Source organism: Acomys russatus, chromosome 8 (genome assembly GCF_903995435.1).
Source record: "Acomys russatus chromosome 8, mAcoRus1.1, whole genome shotgun sequence".
Taxonomy (NCBI): Eukaryota; Metazoa; Chordata; class Mammalia; order Rodentia; family Muridae; genus Acomys; species Acomys russatus.
The window spans coordinates 45,628,132-45,655,586 of NC_067144.1; the positions used below are offsets into that span (position 1 = coordinate 45,628,132).

General features: G+C 37.8%; 1 protein-coding gene across 2 annotated transcripts in view; it reads right to left on the minus strand.

Annotated features, from left to right (window-relative positions):
- The window catches only part of Znf654 (zinc finger protein 654), a 66,945-nt gene that overhangs the window by 13,055 nt on the left and 26,435 nt on the right, over nt 1-27,455 (minus strand). For both annotated transcript variants that reach the window (XM_051150119.1, XM_051150120.1), the window contains 2 exons: nt 16,391-16,472; nt 848-983 (listed from right to left, as the gene is read on the minus strand). In XM_051150119.1, coding sequence (XP_051006076.1) covers nt 848-983; nt 16,391-16,472 — 218 coding nt within the window. The remainder of the gene's footprint in view (nt 1-847; nt 984-16,390; nt 16,473-27,455) is intronic.

Sequence of the window (27,455 nt, forward strand, 5' to 3'; positions counted from 1 at the left end):
TGGTGATCCACATATCCTAGAATTTAGGACATTTTAGTAATATGGGAAACTAAAGGATTAACAGGTGGGAACAGGGAACAGGGCCTCCTGCCTCAGTAAGAAATTTTGGCTCATAAGAGTCCACTGTGGGGAACTGGAGAGATGGCTCAGCCGTTAAGAGCACTGGCTGCTCTTCCAGAGGTCCTGAGTTCAATTCCCAGCACCACATGGTGGCTCACAACTATCTGTAATGGAATCTGAATCCCTCTTCTAGTGTGCATGAAGACAGGGCACTCATATACATAAAACACATTAATTAATTGATAAATTAATTAGTTAACTAAAAAAAGAGTCCATTGCAGATCTGTATGACAGAAGCTGATGTCAAAGAAGAATGTAAGTGATAAGAGGATGACACAAAATCTTATTAATTTGAGAGATGCTGTTCTATTACATTTGAAATTTACTTATTCATTTAATTCATTCATGTGATCATTCGAACAGTGCTAAGCAGTAACTGTGCACTGGGCATTGGACTAACTATAGAATATGGACATAATAGTGTACTACCATAGTAACAGGGATAATAAATTCAGAGTTCCAATCTTTTCAGGAGAACTCCTATGCAATGGATATTTCGTGGTTTTTTTTCATGAAAAGTTTTTTTTTTAAAAAATGAAAGTGTTCCTACTTAAACCAATTTTAAAAATATACTGAAGGGACAAAAACAAACTCCCTATAATACCCAGTAAATATGTCAACAACCACAGTACCATTACTAGAAAGACATGTAACAACTCTGGTTTCAAGAAGCACTTTGGGCCAAGTTAGAAAAGACATGGTTTTGGTGTTGACTCTCCTGCAGTACCTATCTCCTGAGATGTCGGTTGGGCTTTAAGAACAGCTTGCAACACTGGATCTTCCCATGGGCCACCATCTCTAATGATTCGAGTCACCAGTTCCAGATTCACATTTCCATATCTGCGGAGGTGATTCTGGCATTCCTAGGAGAGAAAAATCATTTTGGCTTTGTGAATTTAAAGGAGTTAAAAACTATTTGATCATTGTTGTTTAGAAAGTGGCTGATGGCCATGTGATAGCTATTTAAGTATAAAAGAGGAAAGGGTACCATTGCAACCTAAGTAGGGCAACAAAACCCCAACAGTAGCAAATAGGCTTAATGCCAAAGGTTACACAGATATGCATGAAGCGACTGAGAAAATCCCATTAAAGCAGGGATAAAATGTAACCAAAGGGGAAAACTTACAGGTGAGTCACTTGTAGGGAAAGAGCCAGGTTGCAAAAAGCTGAAAATTAAATGATGTTAAATTTACATAAGGATTCAAAAAGTTCCTGTAACAATGTCAGGCAAGAGCTTAAGGGGAGGTGCTGCTCAGAACGTACACTCTATGTACAGGAGACACTGGTCCTTTGCTCTTCCCTGAACTTATGCCAAATCTAAGCTGCAGGAACAGGTTTCAAGACAGAAAACTCCACTTCCTTTTGTTTGGGAATTAGATTTGTGATTAGCAGATGAAGAAACAACAGGCTGAGGAAAGATATCAAACCTATAATAGGAACAGTTTGCATCAGGCTTTAGATAAAGATGTATTAATAAAATAAGCAGTAAGTAATATTCTCCATTGTCTATTTTTTTGTTTGTTTTGTTTGTTTGTTTTTCGAGACAGGGTCTCTCTGTGTAGCCTTGGCCATCCTGGACTCACTTTGTAGACCAGGCTGGCCTCGAACTCACAGCGATCCGCCTGCCTCTGCCTCCCGAGTGCTGGGATTAAAGGCGTGTGCCACGACGCCCGGCTTCGTCTATATTTTTTTAGATATATACAGTGCTTTTAAATCATCTCTCGTTATATTGTGAAGTTTTTAAGGGAAATTACGCTGCTTTACTTAATCTTATTTACAGTTGGGTGCACTAGCTTTAGATAAATGTCACTTGCTTACTTGTTGGACTGTTCTTTCTGAGTCTTCATACACTAAGACTTTTAAAAGTTGTTCAGGAAACTTAGTCTTAGAATTCTGAAAGACGAACTAAGACTAGTAAATTTATTTTTTAAAAGTAAGCTGAGCTCAAGCCTTTAAGAAAAAAAGATAATAATGAAGCTGGCATTATCTGAATGTATTTGCATAATGTCTGCATTGCAATAAAGGCACAATTGCCAGAAGTTTTTTCTTCTGTACTTAGAAAATGCCCAAGGCAGACAGGTACCTTAACATCTTATAAATACTTCTTCAGAATTTTTAAAAGGTGTTAAATTTTTTGATTTATTAGATGAATCATCAATTAACAAATTTACAGTGGCTGTTACTTGTATTAAACCTCATGTTTTTATATCATTTGAACATTGTATTTTTGACTAAAATGTTATAAATATTATTTTCACTTACTGGTTAAGGATAAAGAAGATTTAGTTTATCAACAAACAAGATGTGAAAAACTGAAAAACAAACATTTCAAATGGGGTGTCCCTGTTCCCCAGATGGATCTCAAGCTGCTGGGCTCAATCAGTCCTCCCACCCCAGGCTCCTAGGTAGGAGGAACTAGAAGTACATCACACCAAAGAAGTCACAGATATTTTTTATAATTATTTCATCAAGTAGATCAGAGGATCATTAAGTTCAAACACTAGGAAATAAGTTACCTCCTAAATTAAGGGTGTCCCCAAATTAAAACAAAACAATACAAAATCCCAGAGTGGGCAAGTTACTTAACCTCTCGGAGCTCTATCAGGTAACTTGTCGACAACATGGCTGCTGGAAAAAGCCCAGTCCGTAAGACTGCTGTGAGGAGTAAATAATAACAGGCAGCAGTAAACGGTTCTTGGGAGTACCTTGTGCTTAGTAAGCACTCACTGAAGGTTAGCTTTCACTTCTTACAATATTTTAACATCTGAAAAAGGTGTATGTTGGGTGGAGAGATGGTTCAGTGGTTAAGAGCGCTGCCTGCTCTTCCAAAGGTCCTGAGTTCGATTCCCAGCAACCACATGGTGGCTCATAACCATCTGCAATGTGATATGGCACCCTCTTCTGGCTTGCAGGAGTACATGCAAGCAGAGAGCTGTATACATAATAATACATAAATCTTTAAAAAAAGAAAAGAAAAGAAAAAGGTGTATAAGTGTGTAAAATAATATATTTTAGGACACCTAGTTGCCTGAGCATTAAAAAACATGCTTTTTCTCACTAACATGCTACAATATTTACTATTAAAAGATATGTGGAGGGGAAAGTCGTATTGACCATTATGCTCAGGTATTTAGAATTGCACTCAGGAGTATGTTGGTGTATACTGTCAGTTTCCTAAGAAACAAGGAGAAATTCTGTTTAAACCCTACTTGAAAGAACAAGGAGGAAAAGAAGGAAAAAAGTTTCCAAAGGCCCCTAGATGACTGAAAAGTTTTTCAGAGAAAGCTCTGACACACTTTATATCTTTAACAACTTACCATCCCCAAGAAAATTTAGGAAGTAGGTAGATGTATGCAAGCATGAATGTACGTGTGTGTGTGTGTGTGTGTGTGTGTGTGTGTGATGAGGAGGCATTACTATGTTTCCTAAACTGCTCCCAAATGCCTATGCCAAAGAAACCTATCTCTGTTTGCTATATATATATAGCTAGACTATATTACAGGCTAGGATTATAATACATGCTCTGCATCTGGTAGGACACATTTTTAACTATACCTGCCTCATTTAATTTGATTTTTTCTGGTGTGTGTGTTTCTTTTGTCAGTACACTAAATTTTGAGGGTACTCCTTTGGAAACAGAAATGAACATTTCAGTGTGGTCTTTTTAAAGACAGGATGAAAGAGAATAAATAAGTATGAAAATAGTTCCCTTCTTTAAATAGTATTATGGCTTGTTGCATGATATTCAATCTAATACCTCACTGGCCCGGAACCCTAGCTGACATGGCCAATCAACTTCAGGTTCAGTAAGAGACCCTGTGTCAAAATATAAGATGGAGATTGATAAAGGATACCCAACATCCTCTCTGTCCTTTGCATCCGAGCATGACTATGAGTACCCGCACAGTCGTCATGCATACACCTTAAAACATGCTTGCAGCCAGGCGTGGTGGCACACACCTTTAAACCCAGCACTCGGGAGGCAGAGGCAGTCGGATTGCTGTGAGTTCATAGCCAGCTTTGTCTACAAAGTGAGTCTAGGACAGCCAAGGCTACACAGAGAAACCCTGTTACAAAAACCAAAAAAACAAAAAACAGAAACAAAAACAGAAACAAACAAAAAACAGAAAAGAAAAGAAAGAAAAATGCTTGCTTGTTTTTGTTTTTGTTTTTCAAGAGTAACCGCCCTGGCTGACCTGGACTCTACCTGTGTGTAGACCTATACGCCAGAAGAGGGTATCAGATCCCAGTATAGATGGTTGTGAGCCACCAAGTTGTTGCTGGGAATTGAACTCAGGGCCTCAGGAAGAGCAGCCACTGCTCTTAACCGCTGAGCCATCTCTCTAGCCCCCAGCACAAGCTTTTTTTTCCTTTAAAAAGTTATTTGGGATGTTTTGCCTGCATGCAGGTTTGTACATCACGTGTGTGCAGTGCCTATGGAAGCCAGTAGATAGTACCAGATTCCTTGGACCTGGAGTTAGAGATGGTTGTGAGCTGTCATAAGGGTACTGGGAATCAAACCTGGTTCCTCTGGAAGAGCAGCAAGTGCTCTTAACTGCTAAGTCATCTCACAAGACCCAGCCAGTACATTCTTAATATTAACTTTTTGATCGAAATAGATTCCATACATAGATTCCATCTGTGTGGATGAAACATCATGAGCATCTCTCTATTTATAAAACATGTGTCAAATTCTTCTTAAGTAAGTGACCATATCAAATGGAAGCAAAAATGTAAGTGCTTTTCAGTATGGTTATTTACAAAAATATGCATCAGTAAAATCAAGATTTAGTAGGTTTGCCTTAGATTTAATCCTTCACATCACATCGAACTAGTGCCTATAATATCAGCACTAGGAGTTCAACAGGAGGATCAGAAGCTCAGGGATATCTGAGGCTACTTAGAGAGTTGGACGCTAGGCTGGCATGCTAAAATCATCTTTAAAAAGCTAAAAATTAAACAACAAATTTTAAAGTACTTTGAAATGAAAAAAATTAAAAGATCATTTACTTAGCACCAATTTTATTCTTACAATTTTATTGGTTGTCACTTGGCAAAAATTGCAAGTTTAAAAGGTCGTTACATATTTTTAAACAAAATATTCTGTTTGTTCACATATAAGGAACATTACTGTTTTAGAAAAAATACGTTTAATGGAGAAGCTGATTTTCAGTGAATTTGTGCAAGTATTTTCATTATTACATGTTTGTTGTTATTATTGGCATGTTATCTTTAAATTTTTAAGGCAGAATTTACTGTGGAAAAGCCTGTTACTTGGAGCATATTAATGGGTTTTTAGCCCATTTTTTTTTTTAGGGCCTGAGCCCCATCTCGTACAGAAAAGGAAGGTAATGGAATGGTTCAGATATTAAAAAAAACTAGGGCTGGGAAGTGGATCAGCCCATTAAAGTGCCTTCCATGCATGAGGAAGTGAGTTTGCATCCCTGTGAAAGCCAGATGTGTCGTTACACTCCCTGATCTATTTCCTGTCCTCCAGCCTTACATATTACAGTCCCCTGAGGAGGAGAGCAGAGGTCTGGGCCCAGAGGCAGACATGCTCTGAGACAAAGAAGTCAAAAGAGACAGGGAGAAAGCCTGAGGAGTTCAGCATTATGAAACAAGAGAATCCCTGAAGCTTATTGGCCAGCCAACCAGTCAAATTGATGAGCTTCAGGTTCATTGAGAAATAATGCTTCAAACATTAAGATAAAGAGTGACTGAGTACAACACCTAAAGTTGACCTGTGGTCTCCACATGCACCTTCACACACATACATGCTCACACTCACTCTAACAAGAACACAGACCACACACTACATACTACAAAACATACACAATACAGCACCAAATACAAGGTGGAGGGGGTAAAAGAAATTTAGAAGTCAATAGATTTCAACAAAACCCTTTGTATGACTGGTATAAGGAATTTTAAGTTGAGCATCATGACTTATACAACATGTTTTAAATAAGCTATGAATTAATACAGCTACCAGACAATGTGCTATTCTTAATTGTTCTAACCCATAATATAATACAAGCCCTGAAGACTTAAGATATATGTGTAAGGTTTATTTGAACACATGATCCCACATAAAGAAATACATACAAAATCCAATTTAGTAGAACAAGTATTTTTAGTTGGGAGAAAAAGAAGTCCTCTTGACCCCTATGCTGCCTGCCACCAACAGGACAAGTTACTTAATCTCAAATTTTGTTTGAATGGATAAATGAATGAATGAATCTTTTTGGTCCTTCATTTCACTATTTATTTTTAAATGAGACTGGCTTTAATGTTCTCTATTATTCCTCACAGCTAATTTTCTATGATATATTTTATCTGAGATAATCTAGACAGCCTCAAGAATTAATATGCTGAGATTTTTAATTCTCTGTTAGTACACTGTACTTTCAGTACCTTTCAGTGAACAATGAATGTCTCAACCTTAATGTGTTCTTTTTATTTATTTTTAAATTCACTTTACATCCCAATCAGAGCCGCCTCCGTCCTCTCCTCCCAGTCCTGCCCTCCCACCCTGTTCCCCTTTCCCCAGTCCCCTTCTCCTCAGAAAAGGGACCTTAATGTATTGTATTGTTAGATACAATGGAAAAAAGATAGAGTCTTCAACAAAATGTGTCCATCTAATGGAATGTCTACAGTAGAAAAATAAAAATACATCAATATTTATCACCATGCACAAAGCTAAAGTCCAAGTGGATTAAAGACCTCAACATAAAACTAGAGACACTAAATCTGTTGGAAGAAAAACTGGGGAAGAGCCTTGAACTCATTGGCATAGGAGATAATTTCCTGAACAGAACACCAACAGCTTAAGCTCTCAGGTCAACAATTAATAAATGGGACCTCATGAAACTGAAAAGTTTCTGTGAGGCAAAGGACACTGTCAACAGAAAAGGGACAGCCTACAGACTGGGAGAAGATCTTCACCAACCCTACATCTGACAATGGGCTAATATCTAAAATATATAAGGAATTCAAGAAATTAAACACCAGTAAACCAAATAAACCAATTTTAAAAATGGGATACAGAACTAAACAGAGAATTCTCAACAAGGGAATATCAAATGGCTGAGAAACACTTAAAGAAATGTTCAATGTCCTTAGCCATGAGGGAAATGCAAACCAAAACGAGTCTGAGAATTCACCTTATACCCATCAGAACGGCTGAGATAAAAAACTCAAGTGGCAGTACATATTGGTGATGATGTGGAGAAAGGGGAACACTCCTCTATTGTTGGTGGGAGTGTAAACATGTACAACCACTTTGGAAATCTGGCACTTTCTCAGAAAATTGCGAATAGTTCTACCTTATGACCCAGCTATACCACTCCTGGGCATATACCCAAAAGATGCTCCATCATACAAGGACTTTTGCTCAACTATGTTCATAGCAGCATTATTGGTAATAGCCAGAATCTGGAAACAACCTAGATGTTCATAAACCGAAAATTGATAAAGAAACTGCAGTACATTTACACAATGGAATACTACTCAGCTATTAAAAACAAGGAAATCTAGAAATTGGCAGGCAAATGGATGGAACTAGAAATGATCATCCTGATTAAGCTAACCCAGACCCAGAAAGACAGGCATGATATATACTCACTTATAAGCAGATATTAGCCATATAACACATGATAACCACACTACAGTACACAGACCTAAAGAAGTTAAATAACAAGGAGGATCCTAGGGAAGATGCTTAATTCTCATTCAGAAGGGCAAATAGAATAGATACCTGAAGTAGTTGAAGAGAAGGAACAGGACACATGGCTACCTTAGAGATCCTCTGAAAGACTCCACCTTGCTGCTGATCCTAGCAGATGCTGACATTCACAGCCAAACTTCAGGTAGAGTCTTATGGAAGAGTTGGGGAATAGGAGGGCCTGGAATGCACAGGAGCTCCACAAGGAGACCAGTGGAGCCAATACATCCAGGCAGGCTGGGGGATGGGGATGGGATGCTGAAGTGACTGATATATCTCCAAGGACCATGGATGTTGAGGACCTAGGACCTAAACCCTTTGCTCAGATGTAGTAGATAAGCAGCACAGTCTCCTTGCCCATCCCATAATATGGAGAGTAGGGGCTATTTCTGACATGGATATGTGGATCACTACCCATGAGAGGCGGCCTTGCCAGGCCAGAGGAAGAGGATGCAGGCAGTCCAGATGAGACTTGACAGGCTGAGGTCAGATGTTAGGGGAGGAGGGTCCCCTCTTTCTGAGGACTAGGGAATGGGGAAGTAGGGATGAGGGAGGAAAGATGGGACCGGAGGGGTGATGAGGGAGAGGGCTACATAATATATTGGTGCTAATATTTCAACATTTTAGAGGTTTGAAGCTGGGTTCTTGGGCTTACAATCTGGTATTTAGCTAGGCATGGTAGCACATGGCTTTGTTCCAGCACTCAGGAGGCAAAGACAGGCAGATGTTTGTGAGTTTGGGGACAGTCTAGTTTTACCAAGTTCCAGGGCAACCATACAATTTACAGAAGACACTTCACACTCATATCAGCAAACCTATACAGATCTTTTAATTTTTTTTTAACTGTGTTATCTCTCCATGCAACTGATGACAATTAGTTTTTTTTTTTTTTTGTTTTTTGTTTTTTTTTTTTTGGCTTCTTTACCTTTTCCTAGTGAAAAACTGTGAAAAGATGTTTTACTAGTCAATGAATTGATACCTAATCTTTCATGACCAACAAAAAATAAAAATAAAAAATAAAAAAGGAAAGTGTGCATAGACTAGTTTGTTCTGCTATATGTTATTTATATCGTTATGTTATTCCACCATGGCCTTTATAATAGAATAAAAACAAATTATTAGTGTAATCAAAGCCCTGAGGCAGGCTGCATTTCAATAGAGCAACACATTATTTTCTCAATGGAAATAATCTATATATGCTATTCCTGGTATTATATTGGGATTCTTGGCTTAAGGGCTCTATCACATGTTTGGCGCACTTTTGGGAAATACCAAGAATAAAAATGGCTATCAAATCCCCACCACCTGATATTTTCTCTGTTATATGTTGATAAATACTAATGGAAGGACAGAACATACTATGTCCATCTGTCTCTCCCCCCGCCTCAGGTAGTTTTCTATTTTATTATATTCACTCAGTGAAGTAATGTTTGGCAACTCCCCACATCTGATGTCTTGTCTGAGCAGTGAGCATAAGGCCCTCATCCAGTTTTTTTTCCTTCATTTTATATTTCTTCATTTTACATTTCATTAGGTATGTAGATATGTGGATGATGAAGAGGTAAGTACATCATGTGAAAAGTATCTTATATCATGATAAAAAACAAAACAAAAACCCAAAAACAAAACAAAAAAAAAAAAAACATTAAAAAAAGAACTAAAGGAACTCAAAGATTTGTGTTATATATATTTGGCTATAAAAAATAAAGGTTCCTACAACACCACCAGGCCTAGCAGATATCCCCAGCGGTTCAATAGTGGCAATTTATCTTGGGGAAACCAAGAGCCACCTAACTGGACATAAAGCCCATTCAGGAGAAAGGAATTCATGCCTGGAAACCTCCTGTAACTAGAGAGGTCATAGATCCTAGAGCAGAATGTACTACTGCCATTTTCCTGGCCAGTATAATTTCTAACTGAAGTCTAAATACTTATCCTCCTACACACAGATAAGTTAGCTCTCACCTCAGCAAAGAAGCACCTTTTACAGCAGATAAAGATTACTACAGAAACCCACAACTGGTTAAAAATGCAGAAAATAAGTGATTGTAGGGTGCCCAACCTCACTTGGTATATCGATAACTCATCTCCTACACCTAAGGTTCAGAGAACACATCAGAAAGAAGAGATAGAAAGACTCTAAGAATCCACGGACCAGGATACCTGCTATGAGATACTGTCATTTAGGCCTGACAGGAAAGCTGCCACCCATAGTATCTCAATATTAATGATTTAAACAAGACATGCCTAATCACAACACTAAGCAGTTACACTGGCCCCAAATATGTACACTGGGCAACCCTAAATAGATTCTGTAGGTCTGTTTGAGTCTAGCACATATAACAACAACAATAATAAAAAGAACACGAGTTTGAAAGGGAGTTGGGGGAAAACATGATGACTTGGAGGAGATATGGAAATGATATCAATACAGTATTCATATGAAATTCTCAAAAGAAAAAAAAAAGATTCCCCTTAAGATTATTCAGGAAATTATAAGCAGAGTTTATAACTTATATTTGAGAAACTCCAAGTTTAGGTGGTCAGAAATCATGAAAAAACAGAAGTATAAGAGCTGAGTTTGAAAGCTGGTGCAGTGGTACAACCTGTAATCCCAGCACCTGGGCAGGCAGAGTTTAAGGCCATTCTGATCGACAGCCAGAACAGCTAAGGCTACACAGAAAAACCCTGTCCCGAAAAGCCACAAAAACAACAATAATAACAAAAAGAAAACCTACGTTTGAGTCTTATTATATATAAAAACAGAAATTTACACAATATTACTTCAGAACCTACACCTTACTAGAAAGGTTGTCACTAACTACCTTAAAAACAGCATCAAGGGCATTTTGCCAGAAGTGATACCAAGCATGCTACTAATTAAGCCCATACAGTGATTGCTTTCAGCCAGTACAGTGATTATCCCCCTTTTATAAGTGAGGAAACTATTAAATAAAATATATAGCCTGCTTAGCATAAGGTAGAGTGGACTATAAAATTGAGGTATTTTTAGTTTACCATATGGGATATTATGTATGGATGGCATGTGGATTTAGCCCCCTGGCCGCCAAAAGGAAGGAGGCTGTATCAGCAGTACAGAATTGTTGCGAAGAGGAAAGTTGTGTGGCACTGCCTGTACACTATCCAGTGAACTCTAGTGAAGAAGCTCTGCTGGGTTATCACTCATGCTCCTGGAATTAAATACCCAAATTCACCCAGGCAGAAATGAAATCATTTCTTTGGTCTGTAGTCTATAGCCTAGTAGGGTGAACTGCTATATGTCACGTAATAGTGGAACATAAAGTTTACTCAAATCCATATCCAGGGATTAGCACCATTAGTATAACCTAGGAGCTTGTTAGAAAGCAGACCATCAGGTCCCATGTTACACTCCTAAGTCACAATCTGAATTTTGACACATTCCTCAGATAAGTATTAGCAACACTGAGTTTGTTCCATTTAAAGTGAAAGGGAAAAAACACAACCTGAAACCTATTTATAGTATGATTTGACAAAAGATAGACAGAGGTAAGATCCTCAGGAGAATAGGATTTTTACTAGGACACTACATTAAAAATAATTCAAAAGGCTATATTAGATTATAACTTTATTATCCGAAAACTGGAAGCTTTCCAAGCTTTATAAATACAAGATTTAAGGAGGTATACAGAATAAAAATGCATGTTGACCTTTGCTAGATCTCAAAAGAAAGCCACCAGAGGTTTTAAAGCTTCTATTAACTAGAAGACTCAAGTAAGTAAGTTGTGTTCCTAATATTTGGAATAGTGGGGCAGGGGTTGCCCCAAAGTCAAGGGCAGCCTGGGCTACACAGTAAATTCTAGGCTAGCCAATACTACACAATGCAAACAAAACAAAAGAAGGGTCAAATAAGTTCAACCTAAAAAGAAGCCATAATCACAGAAATAAGATTTTTTTCTTTGTTTGTTTTATTTTTCAAGACAGGGTTTCTCTGTGTAACAGTCCTGGCTGTCCTGGATCTATCTCTGTAGACCAGGATGGGTACATATTCACAGAGATCCATCTGCCTCTACCTCTCAAGTGCTTGGATTAAAAGTGTGTACCACCATGCCAGATTGGAAAAAGAGATTTTATTAAAGAGGGGCAGAGAGGGGCCGGGGGTGAGGATGGGCTTTCTAATTCAGCCAGAATTAAGATATTGAAAAACTCTCTCTCCCTCCCCACTCCCTGCACCCCCTCTCCCTCCCCCTCCCCCTCCCCCTCTCTCCCTCCCTCGCTCCCTAAGAGGGAATGAGGTATATTGTGGGGGATTTTAAATAACTGATTAAATTATGCGAAAAAATACAGGGTATATTTCTTTACAAATGTTTACCACATTTTAAATAGAAAATAACCTTAGCTGAAGTTGGAAAAATATGCATGCAGATACAAAAACTACCCACACACATAAAACAAAACCTGACACCTCTATGACACACTTGACCAGCACCTCTTTTTTTTTAACGTGATAATTTAAAATGTTTTATTAACTTTTTTTTCATTTTTAAAATTTTATTAATTTATTCATATTACATCTAGATTGTTAGCCCTTCCCCTGTTTCCTCCCATTCTTCCCTCCCTCCCACTTCCCCCCTTCTCCCCTCCCCTATGTCTGTGATTGAGGGAGACCTCCTCACCCTATATATGGTCTTAGAATATCGAGTCTCTTCTTGGTAACTTGCTATCCTTCCTCTGAGTGCCGCCAGGCCTCCCCATCCAGGGGACATGGTCAGAAAAGGGGCATCAGAGTTCCTGTGAGAGTCAGATCTCACTCTCCACTCAACGGTGGAGAATATCATGATCGTCGGCTAGGTCTTGGTAGGGGTTCGAAGTTTAATGCCTATATTCTCCTTGGCTGGTGCCTTAGTTTGAGGAGGACCCCAGGACCCAGATCTGCCTGTCATAAAGTTCTTCTTGTAGGTTTCCAGGACCCTGTGGGTCCTACTATTTCCTTATTCTTCCATGTTACTCTCGCCTAAAGTCTCAATAGGATGTCCTCTCCTCTGACCCACTTTTTTGGTAAGTAAAGTTTCATGGTACGTATCCCTTGGACTAGTGTTTTGATATAAGTGAGTATATACCATTTGTCTCTTTTTGCTTCTGGGTGAACTCACTCATTATAATAATTTCTAGATATGCCGGGCGTGGTGGCGCACGCCTTTAATCCCAGCACTCGGTAGGCAGAAGCAGGCGGATCGCTGTGAGTTCGAGGCCAGCCTGGTCTACAGAGTGAGTCCAGGATGACCAAGGCTACACAGAGAAACCCTGTCTCGAAACCCCCCCCAAAAAAAATTTCTAGATCAATCCATTTGTCCACAAACTTTGGGAATTCCTTGTTTTTAATAGCTGAGTAGTATTCCATCGTGTAAATGTACCACAGTTTCTTAGTCCATTCTTCTACTGAGGGATACTTAAGCTGTTTCCATGTTCTGGCTATTACGTATAAAGCAGCTATGAACATGGTTGAGCATATGTCCCTGTTGTGTGATAGGGCATTTTCTGGGTATATTCCAAGGAGTGGGATAGCTGGGTCTTGAGGAAGCCCTATTCCCATTTTTCTGAGAAAGCGCCAGATAGCTTTCCAAAGTGGTTATACTAGTTTGCATTCCCACCAGCAATGAAGGAGTGTTCCTCTCTCTCCACATCCTCGCCAACACATGGTGTCATTTGAGTTTTTGATCTTAGCCATTCTGATGGGTGTAAGATGGAATCTCAGTGTCGTTTTGATTTGCATTTCCCTGATGACTAAGGAGGTTGAGCATTTCTTTAAGTGTTTCTCAGCCATTTGATATTCCTCTGCTGAGAATTCTCTGTTAAGTTCCAAGCCCCATTTCTCAATTGGGTTGTTTGGTTTTATGGTGTTTAATTTCTTGAGTTCTTTATATATTTTGGATATTAGACCTTTGTCAGATGAAGGGTTGGTGAAGATCTTTTCCCAGTCTGTAGGACCTCACCTCTCTTAACACTAAAATGTCCTTCTCCAATCCTACTGTGCCACCATTCTCTATCGGTTTAGACAGCTGCTGCTTCCAAAGTGCTCACTTTAAAAGTCTTAGTTTATTATCTTCCTGCCACAATTACAGGAGCTCATTCTGCTGCTTACTGTTGTTTTCCATGGAGCTTAGTACTGAGAACAGTGTGGGGACTCAATAAATACCTGATGAGCAAAGAAGTTCAAGAGGACTGTGGTGGCTTGAAAGAAAACGGCCTCACAGGCTCATAGGGAGTGGCACTACTAGGAGGCGTGGCCTTGTTGGAGGAAGTATGTCTTAGTTCTCTTCCTGCTGCCTGAGGATCAAGATGTAGAAATCTCAGCTCCTTCTCCAGCACCAACTGTGCCTGCAGGCCTCTATGTTCCTGGCCATAACAAAAATGGACTCAACCTCTGAAATTATAAGCCAGCCCCAATCAAATGTTTTCCTTTGTAAGAGAGACTGTGGTCACAGTATCTCTTTAGAGCTTAATTAAAGCCCTAACTAAGACAAGGTCCATTGCCAAGAACAAGTGTCAAAGACAAAATGAAATAAACAATAAGTAATGAAAACTTGAATATATAATCTAAGTAAACTATAAATTTGATGCAAACAGTTTTGCTTTGATATTTGTTATTTTCTATTAGTATATTTGTGAGACAGACAGGCTTTCACTGTGTAGCTCTGGCTGATCTGGATATCACTATGAAGACAAAACTGGTCTCAAACTCACATAGAGCTGCCTACTTTTGCCCACCAAGTGCTGATATTAAGAAAACAGCTATTTTGATCAATTTTGTTGAATTATAAGTAGACACAATAGAATGCTGAATATAATTTTCATAAATAGCCAAACTCCTGGTTGGCCATAAGCCTTTAACACTATAGTAATATTATATATGACAGGTCGCAAAGCAGCCCCCTGGAGGTACTCCAGCCACATAAGTGCTGATGATACAGTGAGAGCACTTGGGTGACCAGAGCACTAGTATGTGTTGTTTCCTAAATAAATGACTTAAAAGAACCAAAATATTTTAGATATATAGAAGAGGTCTTAAAATTTTGTCAGTCTATGTTTTTATACTGTATGTATTTATTCATATATGCAAGTATATACAGGTGAAAAAGAAATTGTGTTTATAAGTATGGAAGCCAGAAGTTGATGGTGGATATCTTTCTCAATTGCTGTCCATCTTATTTTTGAGACAGTCTTTTCTTTGTTTGGTTTGTGTTTTTGTTGTTGTTGTTGTTGTTTTGTTTTTGTTTTTTATTTAAATGATTTATTCAGAACATCTCAATTGTTATCCCCTCACTTGTATCCTCCCGTTCCTCCCTCCCTCCCTCCCTCCCTCCCTCCCTCTTTCACCATATTCCCTTTCCATGGGTCTGTGACAGAAGGGGACCTCCTTCCCCACCATATGGTCACAGCCTATCAAGTCTCATCCCAGTAGCCTGCTTATTCTTTCTCTGAGTGCCACCAAGCCTCCTCACCAAGGGGTCACCAGAGCTCATGTCAGAGTCAGTCCCCGCTCTCCACACAACTGTGGAGAATGGCCTTGAGACAGTCTTTTAACTGAACCTGGAGTTTTTCAATTCAGCCAGACTGGAGAGCCACTAAGATACTAGCATCTGCCCATCACCACCTCCTCAGCACTGCAATTACAGAAGTGTACAGCTGTGTCTGGCACTTTTTCTACAATAATTTATTTTGTGTACATGTGTGAACACCCGAATATCGCATCATATATGTGGCATTTAGAGAACAACCCCTTGAGTCAGTTTTCTCCCTCCACCATATGGGATGCAGGGATTTAACTCAAGTCATTCAGTTTGGCAGCAAGCACCTTTACCCACTAAGTAATCTATCCAGTCACTAATGTTTGTTAATGGGTGCTGGAAGCCAAATTCTCCAGGGCAGGCATTTATCAACTGAGCCATCTCACTTATTGTCTAGATTTGTCTCTGTCTATCTATCTGTCTGTCTCTCCCCTTTTTTCTTTCTTTCTTTTCTTTACTTTTTCTTTGTTTGTTTTTTGTTTTGTTTTATTGTTTTCAGTTTTTTGTTGTTGTTGTTTTGGTTTTGTTTTATGAGAAAGGGTTCCTATGTATAGCCTTAGCCGTACTGGACTCACTTTGTAGACCAGGCTGGCGTCCAACTTACAGAGATCCACCTGCCTCTGCCTCCTGAGTGCTGGGATTAAAGGCGCACGACACCACGCCTGGCTTCTCTCTGTCCTCTTACAGATCCCAAAACAAGAACAACCATCTGCATAGATTATATGAGACAGGAAAATTGGTGAGACAGTTTCTTCACCAGGGGAAAGTTCTAGATTCTCACATGTGCTTAGGTTCTTTAGACATGGTAGCTGCATTAGAATCCTGGATAGAAGCTGCTTAGAATACAGTTAAAATTGATTTCATGATCTTTCTACACCTGCCAGTATAGGGAACTCTTTAATACCATCACTGTAGTGACCGTAACATTTAAGCAAAAATTTAATATAACAATTTTACTGATTTGTATGTGTATAAAATGTAAAATAGTTAACTATTTTACCTGAAATGAGCCAAGAATATCCTTTAAGGGTTCTTCATAAAACTCATCTCTTCCAAAGAACAGGAGCAACTCAAAGAAACTCCTGAAAAGAAAAGGAAAAAAATATATATATATATATATAATTTTCATTGCATTGTGGTTTTGTTCTACTTTAAAAGACTACCAAGTTGTAACATCTACCTAATAGGAAATATTTTACTTATAAGTACTTGGTTTTTTATTTTAATATATTTTATTAATTTATTCATATTACATCTCAATTGCTATCCCATCCCTTGTATCCTCCCATTCCCCCCTCCCTCCCATTTTCCCCTTACTCTCCTCCCTTATGACTGTGACTGAGGGGGACCTCTTCCCCCTATATATGCTTATAGGGTATCAAGTCTCTTCTTGGTTGCCTGATATCCTTTTTCTGAGTGCCAGCAGGTCTCCCCATCCAGGGGATGTGGTCAAATATGGGGAACATTTGCTCAACCATGCTCATAGCAGCCTTCTTCATAATAGCCAGAACATGGAAATAGCCTAAGCGTCCCTCAGTAGAAGAGTGGATAAAGAACCTGTGGTAGACTGTGGAATACTACTCAGCTATTAAAAACAAAGAATTCCCGAAATTTGTGGACAAATGGATTGATCTAGAAATAATCATAATGAGTGAGTTAACCCAGAAGCAGAAAGAGTCAAATGGTAGTACTTGGTTTTTTAAAACCTCATTAAGGGCTAGAGATTTAACTCAGTTATCATACACAAAGCGCCAAGTTCAATCTCTATGGCCGGCCAGAAAAGGATGTGTATGTCTCTAATCCCAGCACTTTGCAAGTGAAAACAAGACCAAAAGTTCAACATCATCCTCAGTTACATACCAAGTTTGAAGCCAGCCTGGAATACATAAAATTTCATCTCAAAATACAAAAAACAAAAACAAAAACAAAAACTTACAAAGTACAAAAGAAATTATGCAAAGTAGACAACAGGAGATTAAATAAAGTTTGGCACTATGTGACACTATGTACAAGAAACACTGTATGTGGAATTTCTTACTATCTGAGATTTTAGACATCTACTAGAAATCCTAGGATGTACACTTCATGTACAAGTAAGAACTTTGTACACTCATCAATGTATAATATTCATATTTTCATAGATTACCTAGGCAGACCAGAAACTAATAAAAGCAATCATCTCTCTTTAGAGTAAAAAAGAAGGCATAGAAGTCAAAGATGAACTGGAAAAAGGAAAAGGGACTAGTGCGAGCAAGGAAGATGAACAAGTGAGTATACTTACTGGTGGGATGAATATGACCAAAGTTTATTATACTTGTGTATAAAAGTCTCATAATAAAAACCCATTATTTTGTACAATGGATATATTTTAATAATGGAAAAGAAAAAGGCCACAGTGAAGTTGCCACATCAGTTGGGGTCTCCCTTTCAGAGACTTGTTTCAAATGTGATCCAGACAGCATGAAATGCTAACACGAAGTAGAACTTTTATGAAATTGGAAGGAGCTAGGGAAGTAGCTCAGGGGTAGAGCCCTTGCCTAGCGTGAACACCACCCTTGGTTCAGTCCCTAGCATCAGAGAAGAGATAGCCTATGGTTTTAATAAAAGGTGGAATGAAACTTTCAAAGCTCTTTATCAACTAAGTTTTCATTCACCTTTTTAGCAATATTTAATAGCATCTTCACCAGGAATAGATTCTATCTCAAAAAACCACTGTTTTTTGTTTTGTTTTGTTTTTCAATTAGAGAATCAGTCCCCCTATGTTGCCCAGAGCCTGGCCTCAAACTTTTTGATTCAAGAAATCTACCTGTGTCAACTTCCCAAAAAGCTTTGATAGGTGCCTACCCAGGATCATCTTAAAAGCACCATATTTATTCATAAGAAGTAACTCTTCCTATTTTAAAATTAATTATAGCAATTCAGTCATATCTCCAGGCTCCATGTATAGTTCTACTTTGATCCCTACTATATCTGCATGCAATTATTCATCTACTGAAGTCTTGAACCTTTGAACATTATCCATGCAGGGTAGAATCTACTTCAAATTCCCATATATATTCTTTTTTTTTTAATCCTCCTATGAACTACAGGTGTTTGTTATCATTACTATCTAGATAGATGAAACATTTCCACAAGGTTTATAATTTTCCCAAATCCATCAGGGGATTACTACCTAAGATAAGCACTGCTTAAAAAGTAAAATTCTCAAATAATAAGACATGAAATTTTAAGTTACTGCTTGTTACAAAATAGATATATATACATGAAGATAACATTAATCTCACTGTAAACCTTCACCAGAGCCCTTGAGTAAAGAGGTCCATTGACTGCAAACAGCATACTTAGAAAGGACTCTATCTTTGTAAGCAATAGGTCTCACGACTGGACTCAGCAAACCATGCTGTAAACAGATGGACCATCATTCAGGCATTTTTCCACTAGTAAAGCTTAGAAGGCGTTTGGTAGAACTCTCAAAGACCCTAGGTTTTTCATAAATGATAGATAAGGTTCAGCAAAAAGTCACCAGCCACATAAGAAATTAATAAGAGTCAGTGTGGCCTGGTATGAACTTCTTTGGCTGAGAGTTACAACGGAGCTTCTTTAAAATTTTTACTTGAGAATTTTTTAAATTTTTATTTATTTATTATGTATACAGTATACATTAGATCACATTATTATTTGAGAATTTTTTACATGATCCTTAATATATAGGTATGGAAAATATCTGCTGATAATTTATTTTAAAATATATTTAATTTAATTTTACCACTTACTAAAGATGAAAACAAATTTCCATACATGTTCTTTACTGTTACATACAACACTATAAATTGTATGAATATTGTATAAGGTAGGACATAGAATATGTTCTGCGCTTTTCAGAGTTGAATGATAATTTGGGTTTTATAATCATCAATGCTGAGAATGCTCTTTTGTATAAACACATAGTACAAAATGACAAAAGTATGTTTCGGGCCTTTCAGAAATTGCTGACAATCCTGTCCTGATCCCAAGCCCAAATTCATTTCTTGTTTCTTTATAAGATTCAAGTAAGCTCTCAAACAGCAGCTTTCACAACCAAACATTCTAACACAATACAACACAAAGATGCACTAATTTGGTACTTACATAGGGAGGAATGGTAGGAAGCTATTAAAAGTCTTTGTTTTCCAGAATTAGATCATTAGGTTCTCTAAGTAGAAAATTTTGTATGTACAGTTAAAAAAAATGCAATTTATAACAAATATTTTTGAATCCGAGCTAAGGTGTTTATGATAGCATTTGTTGGTAGTGCTTGGCATAACAACATAGTCAATACAAAGTATGCAAGTTGTGTGTTCAGAACCAAGGCTGAAGTGAAGTAATGCAACACAGGTGAACAGTACCAGAGATACCTTAAATTCATCATATACTTGAACTTGAGTTAAGTTCTGGTCATTGCATGTTTACAAACTTTAATGTTTGCTAATTTTTCACAATCTTCCCATTCAGTTACCAACCACATATGGTCACAACATACAGTTTGAGCAGCTATCCCCTAGATGGAATCATCTATTCCATCAAAATCAAAAATCTGTTTGGCTTATCTACTAAACAGCATGGCTGCATCTTAAAAACCTTCCAATAGCCATTGATAAAAGTTTGGTCACCAGCTTATGGCACTGTTAAGAGAATCCTAAAATAGCTATATCATTGTTTGTGTACCCATGAAGGGGATCATGGGTCTCTGGTATCTTCATCTCTTCTGTTTCCTTGCAGGTAACCATGAGGTAACCAGCCTTCTCATCCGTGAACTTTTCTGCCAGGACGTAGTGTTGTTAAAGGCCCAATAGACTGAACCTCCAAAACTCTGAAATAAAATAAACCTACCATGGGTAATGTGCTACTTTTACAAGTAAGAAAGAGAACCCAAGTTATGAACCTCAGCATTCATATAAAAGTCAAAGGCAGTGACAGGCACCCAGAACTCTAGCACTAGAGTGGCAGGGGGTAGAGACATTCAAAGCCTTGGGACTCACTGGCTAGCCAGTTTAAGCAAAACAGCAAGCTCTAGGTTCAGGAAGAGACCCTGTCTTAAAAACAAAAGTGGAGAGCAATCAACTTCTTTCCCACACACACAAGGGCAATCTTGCTTACACACATGCAGATACTTCACAAAATAAACAAACCTACCCTCTTTTTAAGTTGGTCATTTTCAAGTATTCTATTACCGTAAAGAAAATAGTCTAACTGCCATTTTCACAATTTTCTTAGCTAGATCTTCTGGATAACTTCTTCAGCTTCTATATCAGCTTCCTGTTCCACTTGGTACTTTTGAGTTATAGACAAAGCTTCTTGCCTAAAGAGTAATAAATGAACCTTTACTAACATTAGTCTTTTCTTTTATAGAGAGCCTTTAGAGAATTGAAAGCAAAGCCTTGTGTGCTCTTACATACAACTTTCGAGAGAAGTTGATTACAAAGCTAAATATCTAAACCAAAAACAAACAAACAACAACAACAACAAAACAGCTATGAATCTGGGTATGGTGGCACACACCTTTTATTAATCCCAGCATTCCAGAGGAACAGATAGGTGGATATCCTCTATGTTCCAGTGCAACCTGGTCTACATAGTAAGTTCCAGGCTAAACAAGGCTATGTAGTGAGAAAGGAAGAGAGAGGAGAGGAGAGGAAGGAAGGGCCGGGGAAGGAGGGCAGAGGGAATAGGAGGTATGCTATAGCTAGCACAAACAAACTTGACAAACCTGATAAGCAAACTAGAGTTATCTAAAAGGAGGGAACCTCAATTAAGAAAAGTATTTCATAAAATCTGGCTATAAAGAATTTTCTTAATTAGTGATTGGTGGGAAGGACCCAGCACACTGTGGGTGGTGCCATCCCTGGGCTGGAGGTCCTAGGTTCCATAAGAAAGCAGGCTGAGCAAGCCATGTGAAGAAAGCCAGTAAGCAGCACCTCTCTATGCCCTCTACATTAGCTTCTGCCTCCAGATTCCTCCCCTGTTTGCGTTCCTGCGCTGACTTCCTTTGGTGATGAACAGCAATATGGAAGTATAAGCTAAATAAACCCTTTCCTGTCCACTTGCTGTTTGGTTACGGTGTTTCACTACAGCAATAAAAACCACAAGACAGTGGGGGGGGGGAGAGAACAGAGGGAAGTGGAGAGAAGAGAAGAGAGAGGGGGAGGAAAGAGAAAGGGGGCTAGAAAGAAAAGGAAAGGAATCTATGGAACAAAGAATAATATTAAAGAACTAATTTTACATTCTATAAAGCCTCTGCAATTCAATCAATATCATATTGGCATATGAACAAATAGATTATTGAAGCCAAACGTAAAATAAAAAGGGTTCTTAAATAAAAGGCATCACTTAAATATTAAGAGCATCTCAACTCAATAGCCAAGTGGTAGGTAGTAGCATATCAAATCTATATAGCCAAATGTTAAAAATGCAGATATGATTTGCCTCAATCTCCAAACACGGGAAATATTCAAACTAAAACTCAAATACAAAAAATTAATCAATGAAAAAAAAAGATTCCATATAACATAGCTTTTAAAACATCCTTATGACTCAAACTCAGAAGCAAGGAGGAAATATTGATAAATTCAAATTACATTTACATTTAAAAATACATGTGGATTTCAAAAATAGTAAAACCATCACTCTCATATCCAATGTTTGCTCAGTATTGGTGCTACTTCAAGAGTTTTTCTTCCTCTTCCCCTTGCTTTTCCTAGGTCAGAGCTGTTAGAAACGCACTATTGACACTTGAGTTTGGGCTTAACTGAAGACATTTATTTCTCTTCCAATTAGAAATATATTTCAGTTGAGAGATTTCTTTTAATCTCATTGTTTTATGAGGTCATTTCATTGTGTTCTGCCTTGAATAGTTCCAGAAGAAGTGTTTGTATTATATGTCTGGAATTTTTACTCTTGAAGTATAAACCATACCCTGGTTTTCAATTTGAGTAACATGCTGTTGAGGCACTAACTCTTTATACATGTGTACATGAGAAATCATGCTTGGACTCAATTTCTGGGTCAGGGTATTAATTTCTCTTATTTTTAGAAAAATTGTGGCCAGCATTTTGTAGAAATTGCTTCTGGTTTATTTTTGATCTTCCTTCTAGAAGAGAGGTTCTCAGCCTATGTATTGTGACCCCTTGTGGGGGGAGGGGGGATCATATACCAGATAGCCTACATATCAGATACTTACATTATGATTCAGAACAGTAGCAAAATTACAGTAATGAAGTAGCAAGGAAATAATTTTATGGTTAGAGGGTCATTATAACATGAAGAACTATATTAAACTGTATTAAAGGGTCATAGCTTTAGGAAAGTTAAGATCCACTGTTCTAGGATTCTTTTTTGGTTTCGAGACAGGGTTTCTCTGTGTGTCCCTTGGCTGTCCTGGACTCACTGTGTAGAAAGATATGCCTCAAACTCACAAAGATCCATCACCTGCCTCCGCCTCCTCAAGTGCTGGGATTATAGGTGTGCGTGATGGTGCCTGGGTCGCTGTATGATTTTAATAGTTTTATATTTTCCCAAAGCTCCTAAAGGTTTTGTTTTTTATTTGCCTTTCAACGTTGATAATTTCCATTAATAGATATTCAACATTCATTCAATTTTTGTTCCAGGCCAAAGCCCAGGACTTTGACTAAACTACATCTCCAATCCCTTTTTCTTTTTATAAATATACTAATGACCTCATCAAAAGCACTAGCCATTCTAAACAATACTATGCTTTTTAGTTTCTAGCACCTACATTTGAACATTTAAATTTCCCGTTTCTGTGCAGAAATCTGCAGTTTGTTCAAGCATGCTGCCCATCTTTCCCACTGGAATCTTTATACACTTGCAGCTGATTTTACTGACCATTTTGACTCTTGATGGTGTTACTTTTTAAATCAGATTTTTTAAATGTGTGTACATTTGTAAAGTTTGTTTCATGTTATACCACAGTAGAGACTGTAGTGCCGTTTATGCCTGGAAACATTCTTGTCTTTCCTTGCCCTGTGCCTTTATTGTAGAGCATTTGACTTAAACTAGTTAGAATGTAAGCTGAGGTAGGCAGGTAGAATGGATGGATGTGATAGAAATTAAGGAGAGGTGGGGAGGAATATGATCACAATACATTGTATGAAATCCTGAAATAATTATTTTTAAAATTTAAGTTAAGCTTGCATAAGTTTTGTTTTTCTTTCATGGTCCTCAGTAGGTGGAAATAGGGTATTTATTTCATCACTTATCACTTTCCATACCTACCAATACAAATTTAACAATAAAATACAGACCTTTAATCTTTACTTTGGCTACAAGATGACTATAGTCTTAATGGGTTGATGAAATACACAAAACAGGCAAAAATGTCAAAATTATAGGTATAAAAATTCCAGTCATAATTAGCACCAAATGAAACACCAAATTTCTAACCATGAACAAGATAAATAGGTCTATAGGTACAACAAATACTGAAAAAAAATGTTCTAATGTAATAGTAAAGAACAATCTAGAGCGCTGGCAATATACTCAGTGGTTGAGTACTTGTCTGGAAAGTACAAGGCCCTTTGTTTAATCCCCAGTACTAGGGGCAATGGGGGTGGGGGCGGGGTTGAATTTAGCAAGGAAACAGAATTAAAGCAAGAATAGTTCTTTGTCCTCAGAGGGAACAAAAATAGGAAAATAGAAATCTCTATAGTTCTCTCTATAATATGACTGTGGAAGAGAATACAGACAGAATTGGAAAAGGTGCTGATTAAGAGTTGATCAATATAACTGAACATTAAGAAGCAGTTAAGAATGCTATTGTTGGGGCTGGAGAAATGGCTCAGAGGTGAAGACCACTGACTGCTCTTCCAGAGGTCCTCAGTTCAATTCCCAGCAACCACATACTGGCTCACAACCCTCTATAACATGATCTGATGCCCTTTTCTGGCCTGCAGGTGTACATGCAGATAGAGCACTATAAATAAATCTTTTAAAAAAAAATGCTATTGTTGCTGGGCATGGTGGAGGACGCCTTTAATCCCAGCACTCTGAAGGCGGAGGAAGGCAGATCTCTGTGAGTTCGAGGCTAGCCTGGTCTACAAAGAGAGTCCGGAACAACCAAGGCTATACAGAGAAACCATATCTTGAAAAACAAAAATAAAACAACAAAACAAAGAATGCATATTGTTGTAGAAAAGGAATTCAGATAGACCCTTTCTCTCTCTCTTCCTTCTAGAAAAACTAACCCAAAGGGACTGCAATATGGCTCAGTGCATAAAATACTTACTATCAAGTCTGATGACCTGAGTTCAATCCCCAGGAACCACAAGGTAGAAGGAAAGAACAGACTACCTTGGGTGTCATCTGACCTCACACAGTGCATGCATGCATGTGCGCATACACACACACACTAACTGAAAAAGAAAGACAAATGTACCACCATTACTATTCTTTCTTCCTGTGATTTCCAAATTAGTTGATACTTGTATCTACATTACCGTATGTTATAAGTGAATCAAATAAAACTTGGTTGCAATACAGTAAAAAATCAAATTTAAAATACAATGCAATAAAGTAAGATAATCAAAAAGGATTGACGATCTACCATTAAACCTGTGGTATAGCCCCAAAATGTCTCTGTCTGATATGCTAAAATTCATGAACATTCTTTCATTTTTTCCAAAGAAGGCCGAGAAAACAACGTATCTGTATATTATACAAAACTGGTAGCTATCTCTGTTCCCAGTTTCATACACCATTGTGTTTTACCTATGAAAGTTAAGAATTAGTGCTATACTCATAGATTGGTTCCTTGTATAGTTGTTATCAGAGAGGCTTCCTCCATCAGCAGATAGAAGCAGACGCAGAGACCCACAGCCAGACATTATACAGAGAGAGAGTCTAAACTGGAGGTCTCCATTTGGTCTCTCCTCTTGGAGACCAGGAACCACACAGAAGAGGGGGAGGGACAACTTTAAGAGTCAGAAGATGCCAGAACATGGCCCACAGAATCAACGAAGGAAGTCTCACATGGGTTCACAGAGACTGAAATGGCAAGCACAATGCCTGAATGGCTGTGTTCCAGGTCCTGTGAGTATATATGTTGTGGCTGTTAGTTTGGTGTTCTTGTGGAGCTCCCAACAGTGGGAGCAGGTGTTTCTCTGACTTTTGCCTGTGCTCCAGACTCTTTTCCTTCTATTGAGTTGCCTTGTCTAACCTGGATAAGGGCTTTCACCTTATCCTATTGTATCTTATTTGTTGTTTTTCGTGTTCTTTACAAGAAAAGAGAAAAGGCCTAGCTAGTCCTGACTAGCAATCTGAAATTTGCCGATCTCCAAACTTCTCAATCCTTAGTTTCCTTCTCTATCAAGAATGAATTTGAGGTGTTCTTTAATTTAAACACACACACACACACAATTTCAATTTTTTAATAAAATACCGTTTACAAAGGAAGTAAACCCAGATAAAGCCAGTTATGTTGTGGTAACAAATTTAAAATAATTTTTACATGACTCTTCATTTCCAAAACATTTGAAAATTACTCAGGTGAATAAAAACAGAATTCATTTTCATTCTCTGTATAGATCCCCTTAAAAGCCATAGTTCAACTACCCAGACTAGAGATGGCCTGTCTTCCTATAGTACAGGAAGTACTGAATTTTATAAAACTGGACATATATAAATTACTACCAGAGAATACAGTAGCTTACATATTTATATACAGTATATATATATATAATTACATACATATAAAACAGAATCATAAACACATAGCTCTATATATTTTTCAACTGAATAAATTTTATACATATATAATATATACTATGAAAAAGAACTCTTCAAACAGAGACTAAACGTAATGAATTCTGTGACTATTCTGACTTCCTGTCTAGGTGCCTTTATGTGGTGCCAAGGGAGGGTCTTCTGCTGCTTCACCTGGTTATTCCTAGCATTCGTTCAGAACTCAGTGAGCGCTAACTCACCCAGAAGGCTTCCCTCACACCCAGACCGGGGCAAGCCTTCGTTATGTCCTCTCATTACACACTGCAATTACCTCAAAATCGCAATTACATAGTAATATAACTGGTGATTTAGTATCTCTAAACTCTGCAAGATTTTTTGAGACTAAGAGTTTTTTGTTTCCAGTGTTTGCCTAAGAACAAAACAGAGAGCTTTATAGGAAATAAATTGAGAATAGTTATGGACTTCTAGAACAATTTTCTGTTTATTTTAGAAAAATGAAATACTATCATCACAAAATTTTTACTATTTTAATGGAACAATCACTTTGCTATTTCTCTATTTTTCTTGTAGTGTGAAAACATAGTTCTTTTTTCTATTACAGTAAATTCCAATAATACAGACAGGTTCTCTTTTAAAATACGGCACTACTTAACAATCAGTTCACATCACTAATTCATTCTTTTACCTAGTGTTCTCCATCTTATATAACATTTGATTCTTGGGGTTTTTTGTTTGTTTGTTTGTTTTGTTTTGTTTTGTTTTTGAGTGAGGGTTTCATCTAACCTATGGTGGCCTCAACCTTCCTATATAACCAGTGAAGACCTTGAACTTCTGAGTCTCCTGCCTCAACAAGATACATGCTGGGATCACAGACTAATGTAATTATACACAGGCCACATAGTTTAAGAGTTGATTCCTAAACTATTGTATTTTATATGAGCAGCAGTAAATAGGCTATCAAGCAAAACAATAAAATAAAATCACCTGTGACACTTTAAGTACTGGGAAGGGAGCTCTAAGTAGGAAGTGAGATAAATACAGGAGAAGGAAGGATGTAACAGGAAATATGTCTGAAAGTCATTTAAAAAACACACTATTAACACCTAAAAAGACACAATAATAAGGGTAAGTTTGTGTATAGATGTACGTACATAGTTTAAATGAAACATTCTCATCAAGGCTGACAATGATCCCTCCAAGAGCCAAAGATCACCTAATAAACCCCAACACCGGGAAATGAGAAGCCCTCTTTTGAGCTGTTGGTCAAGTTTGCCCAAGACACTAGCAAAATATTACAGACTATTACTACTGTGCTTGGATATCCCTAG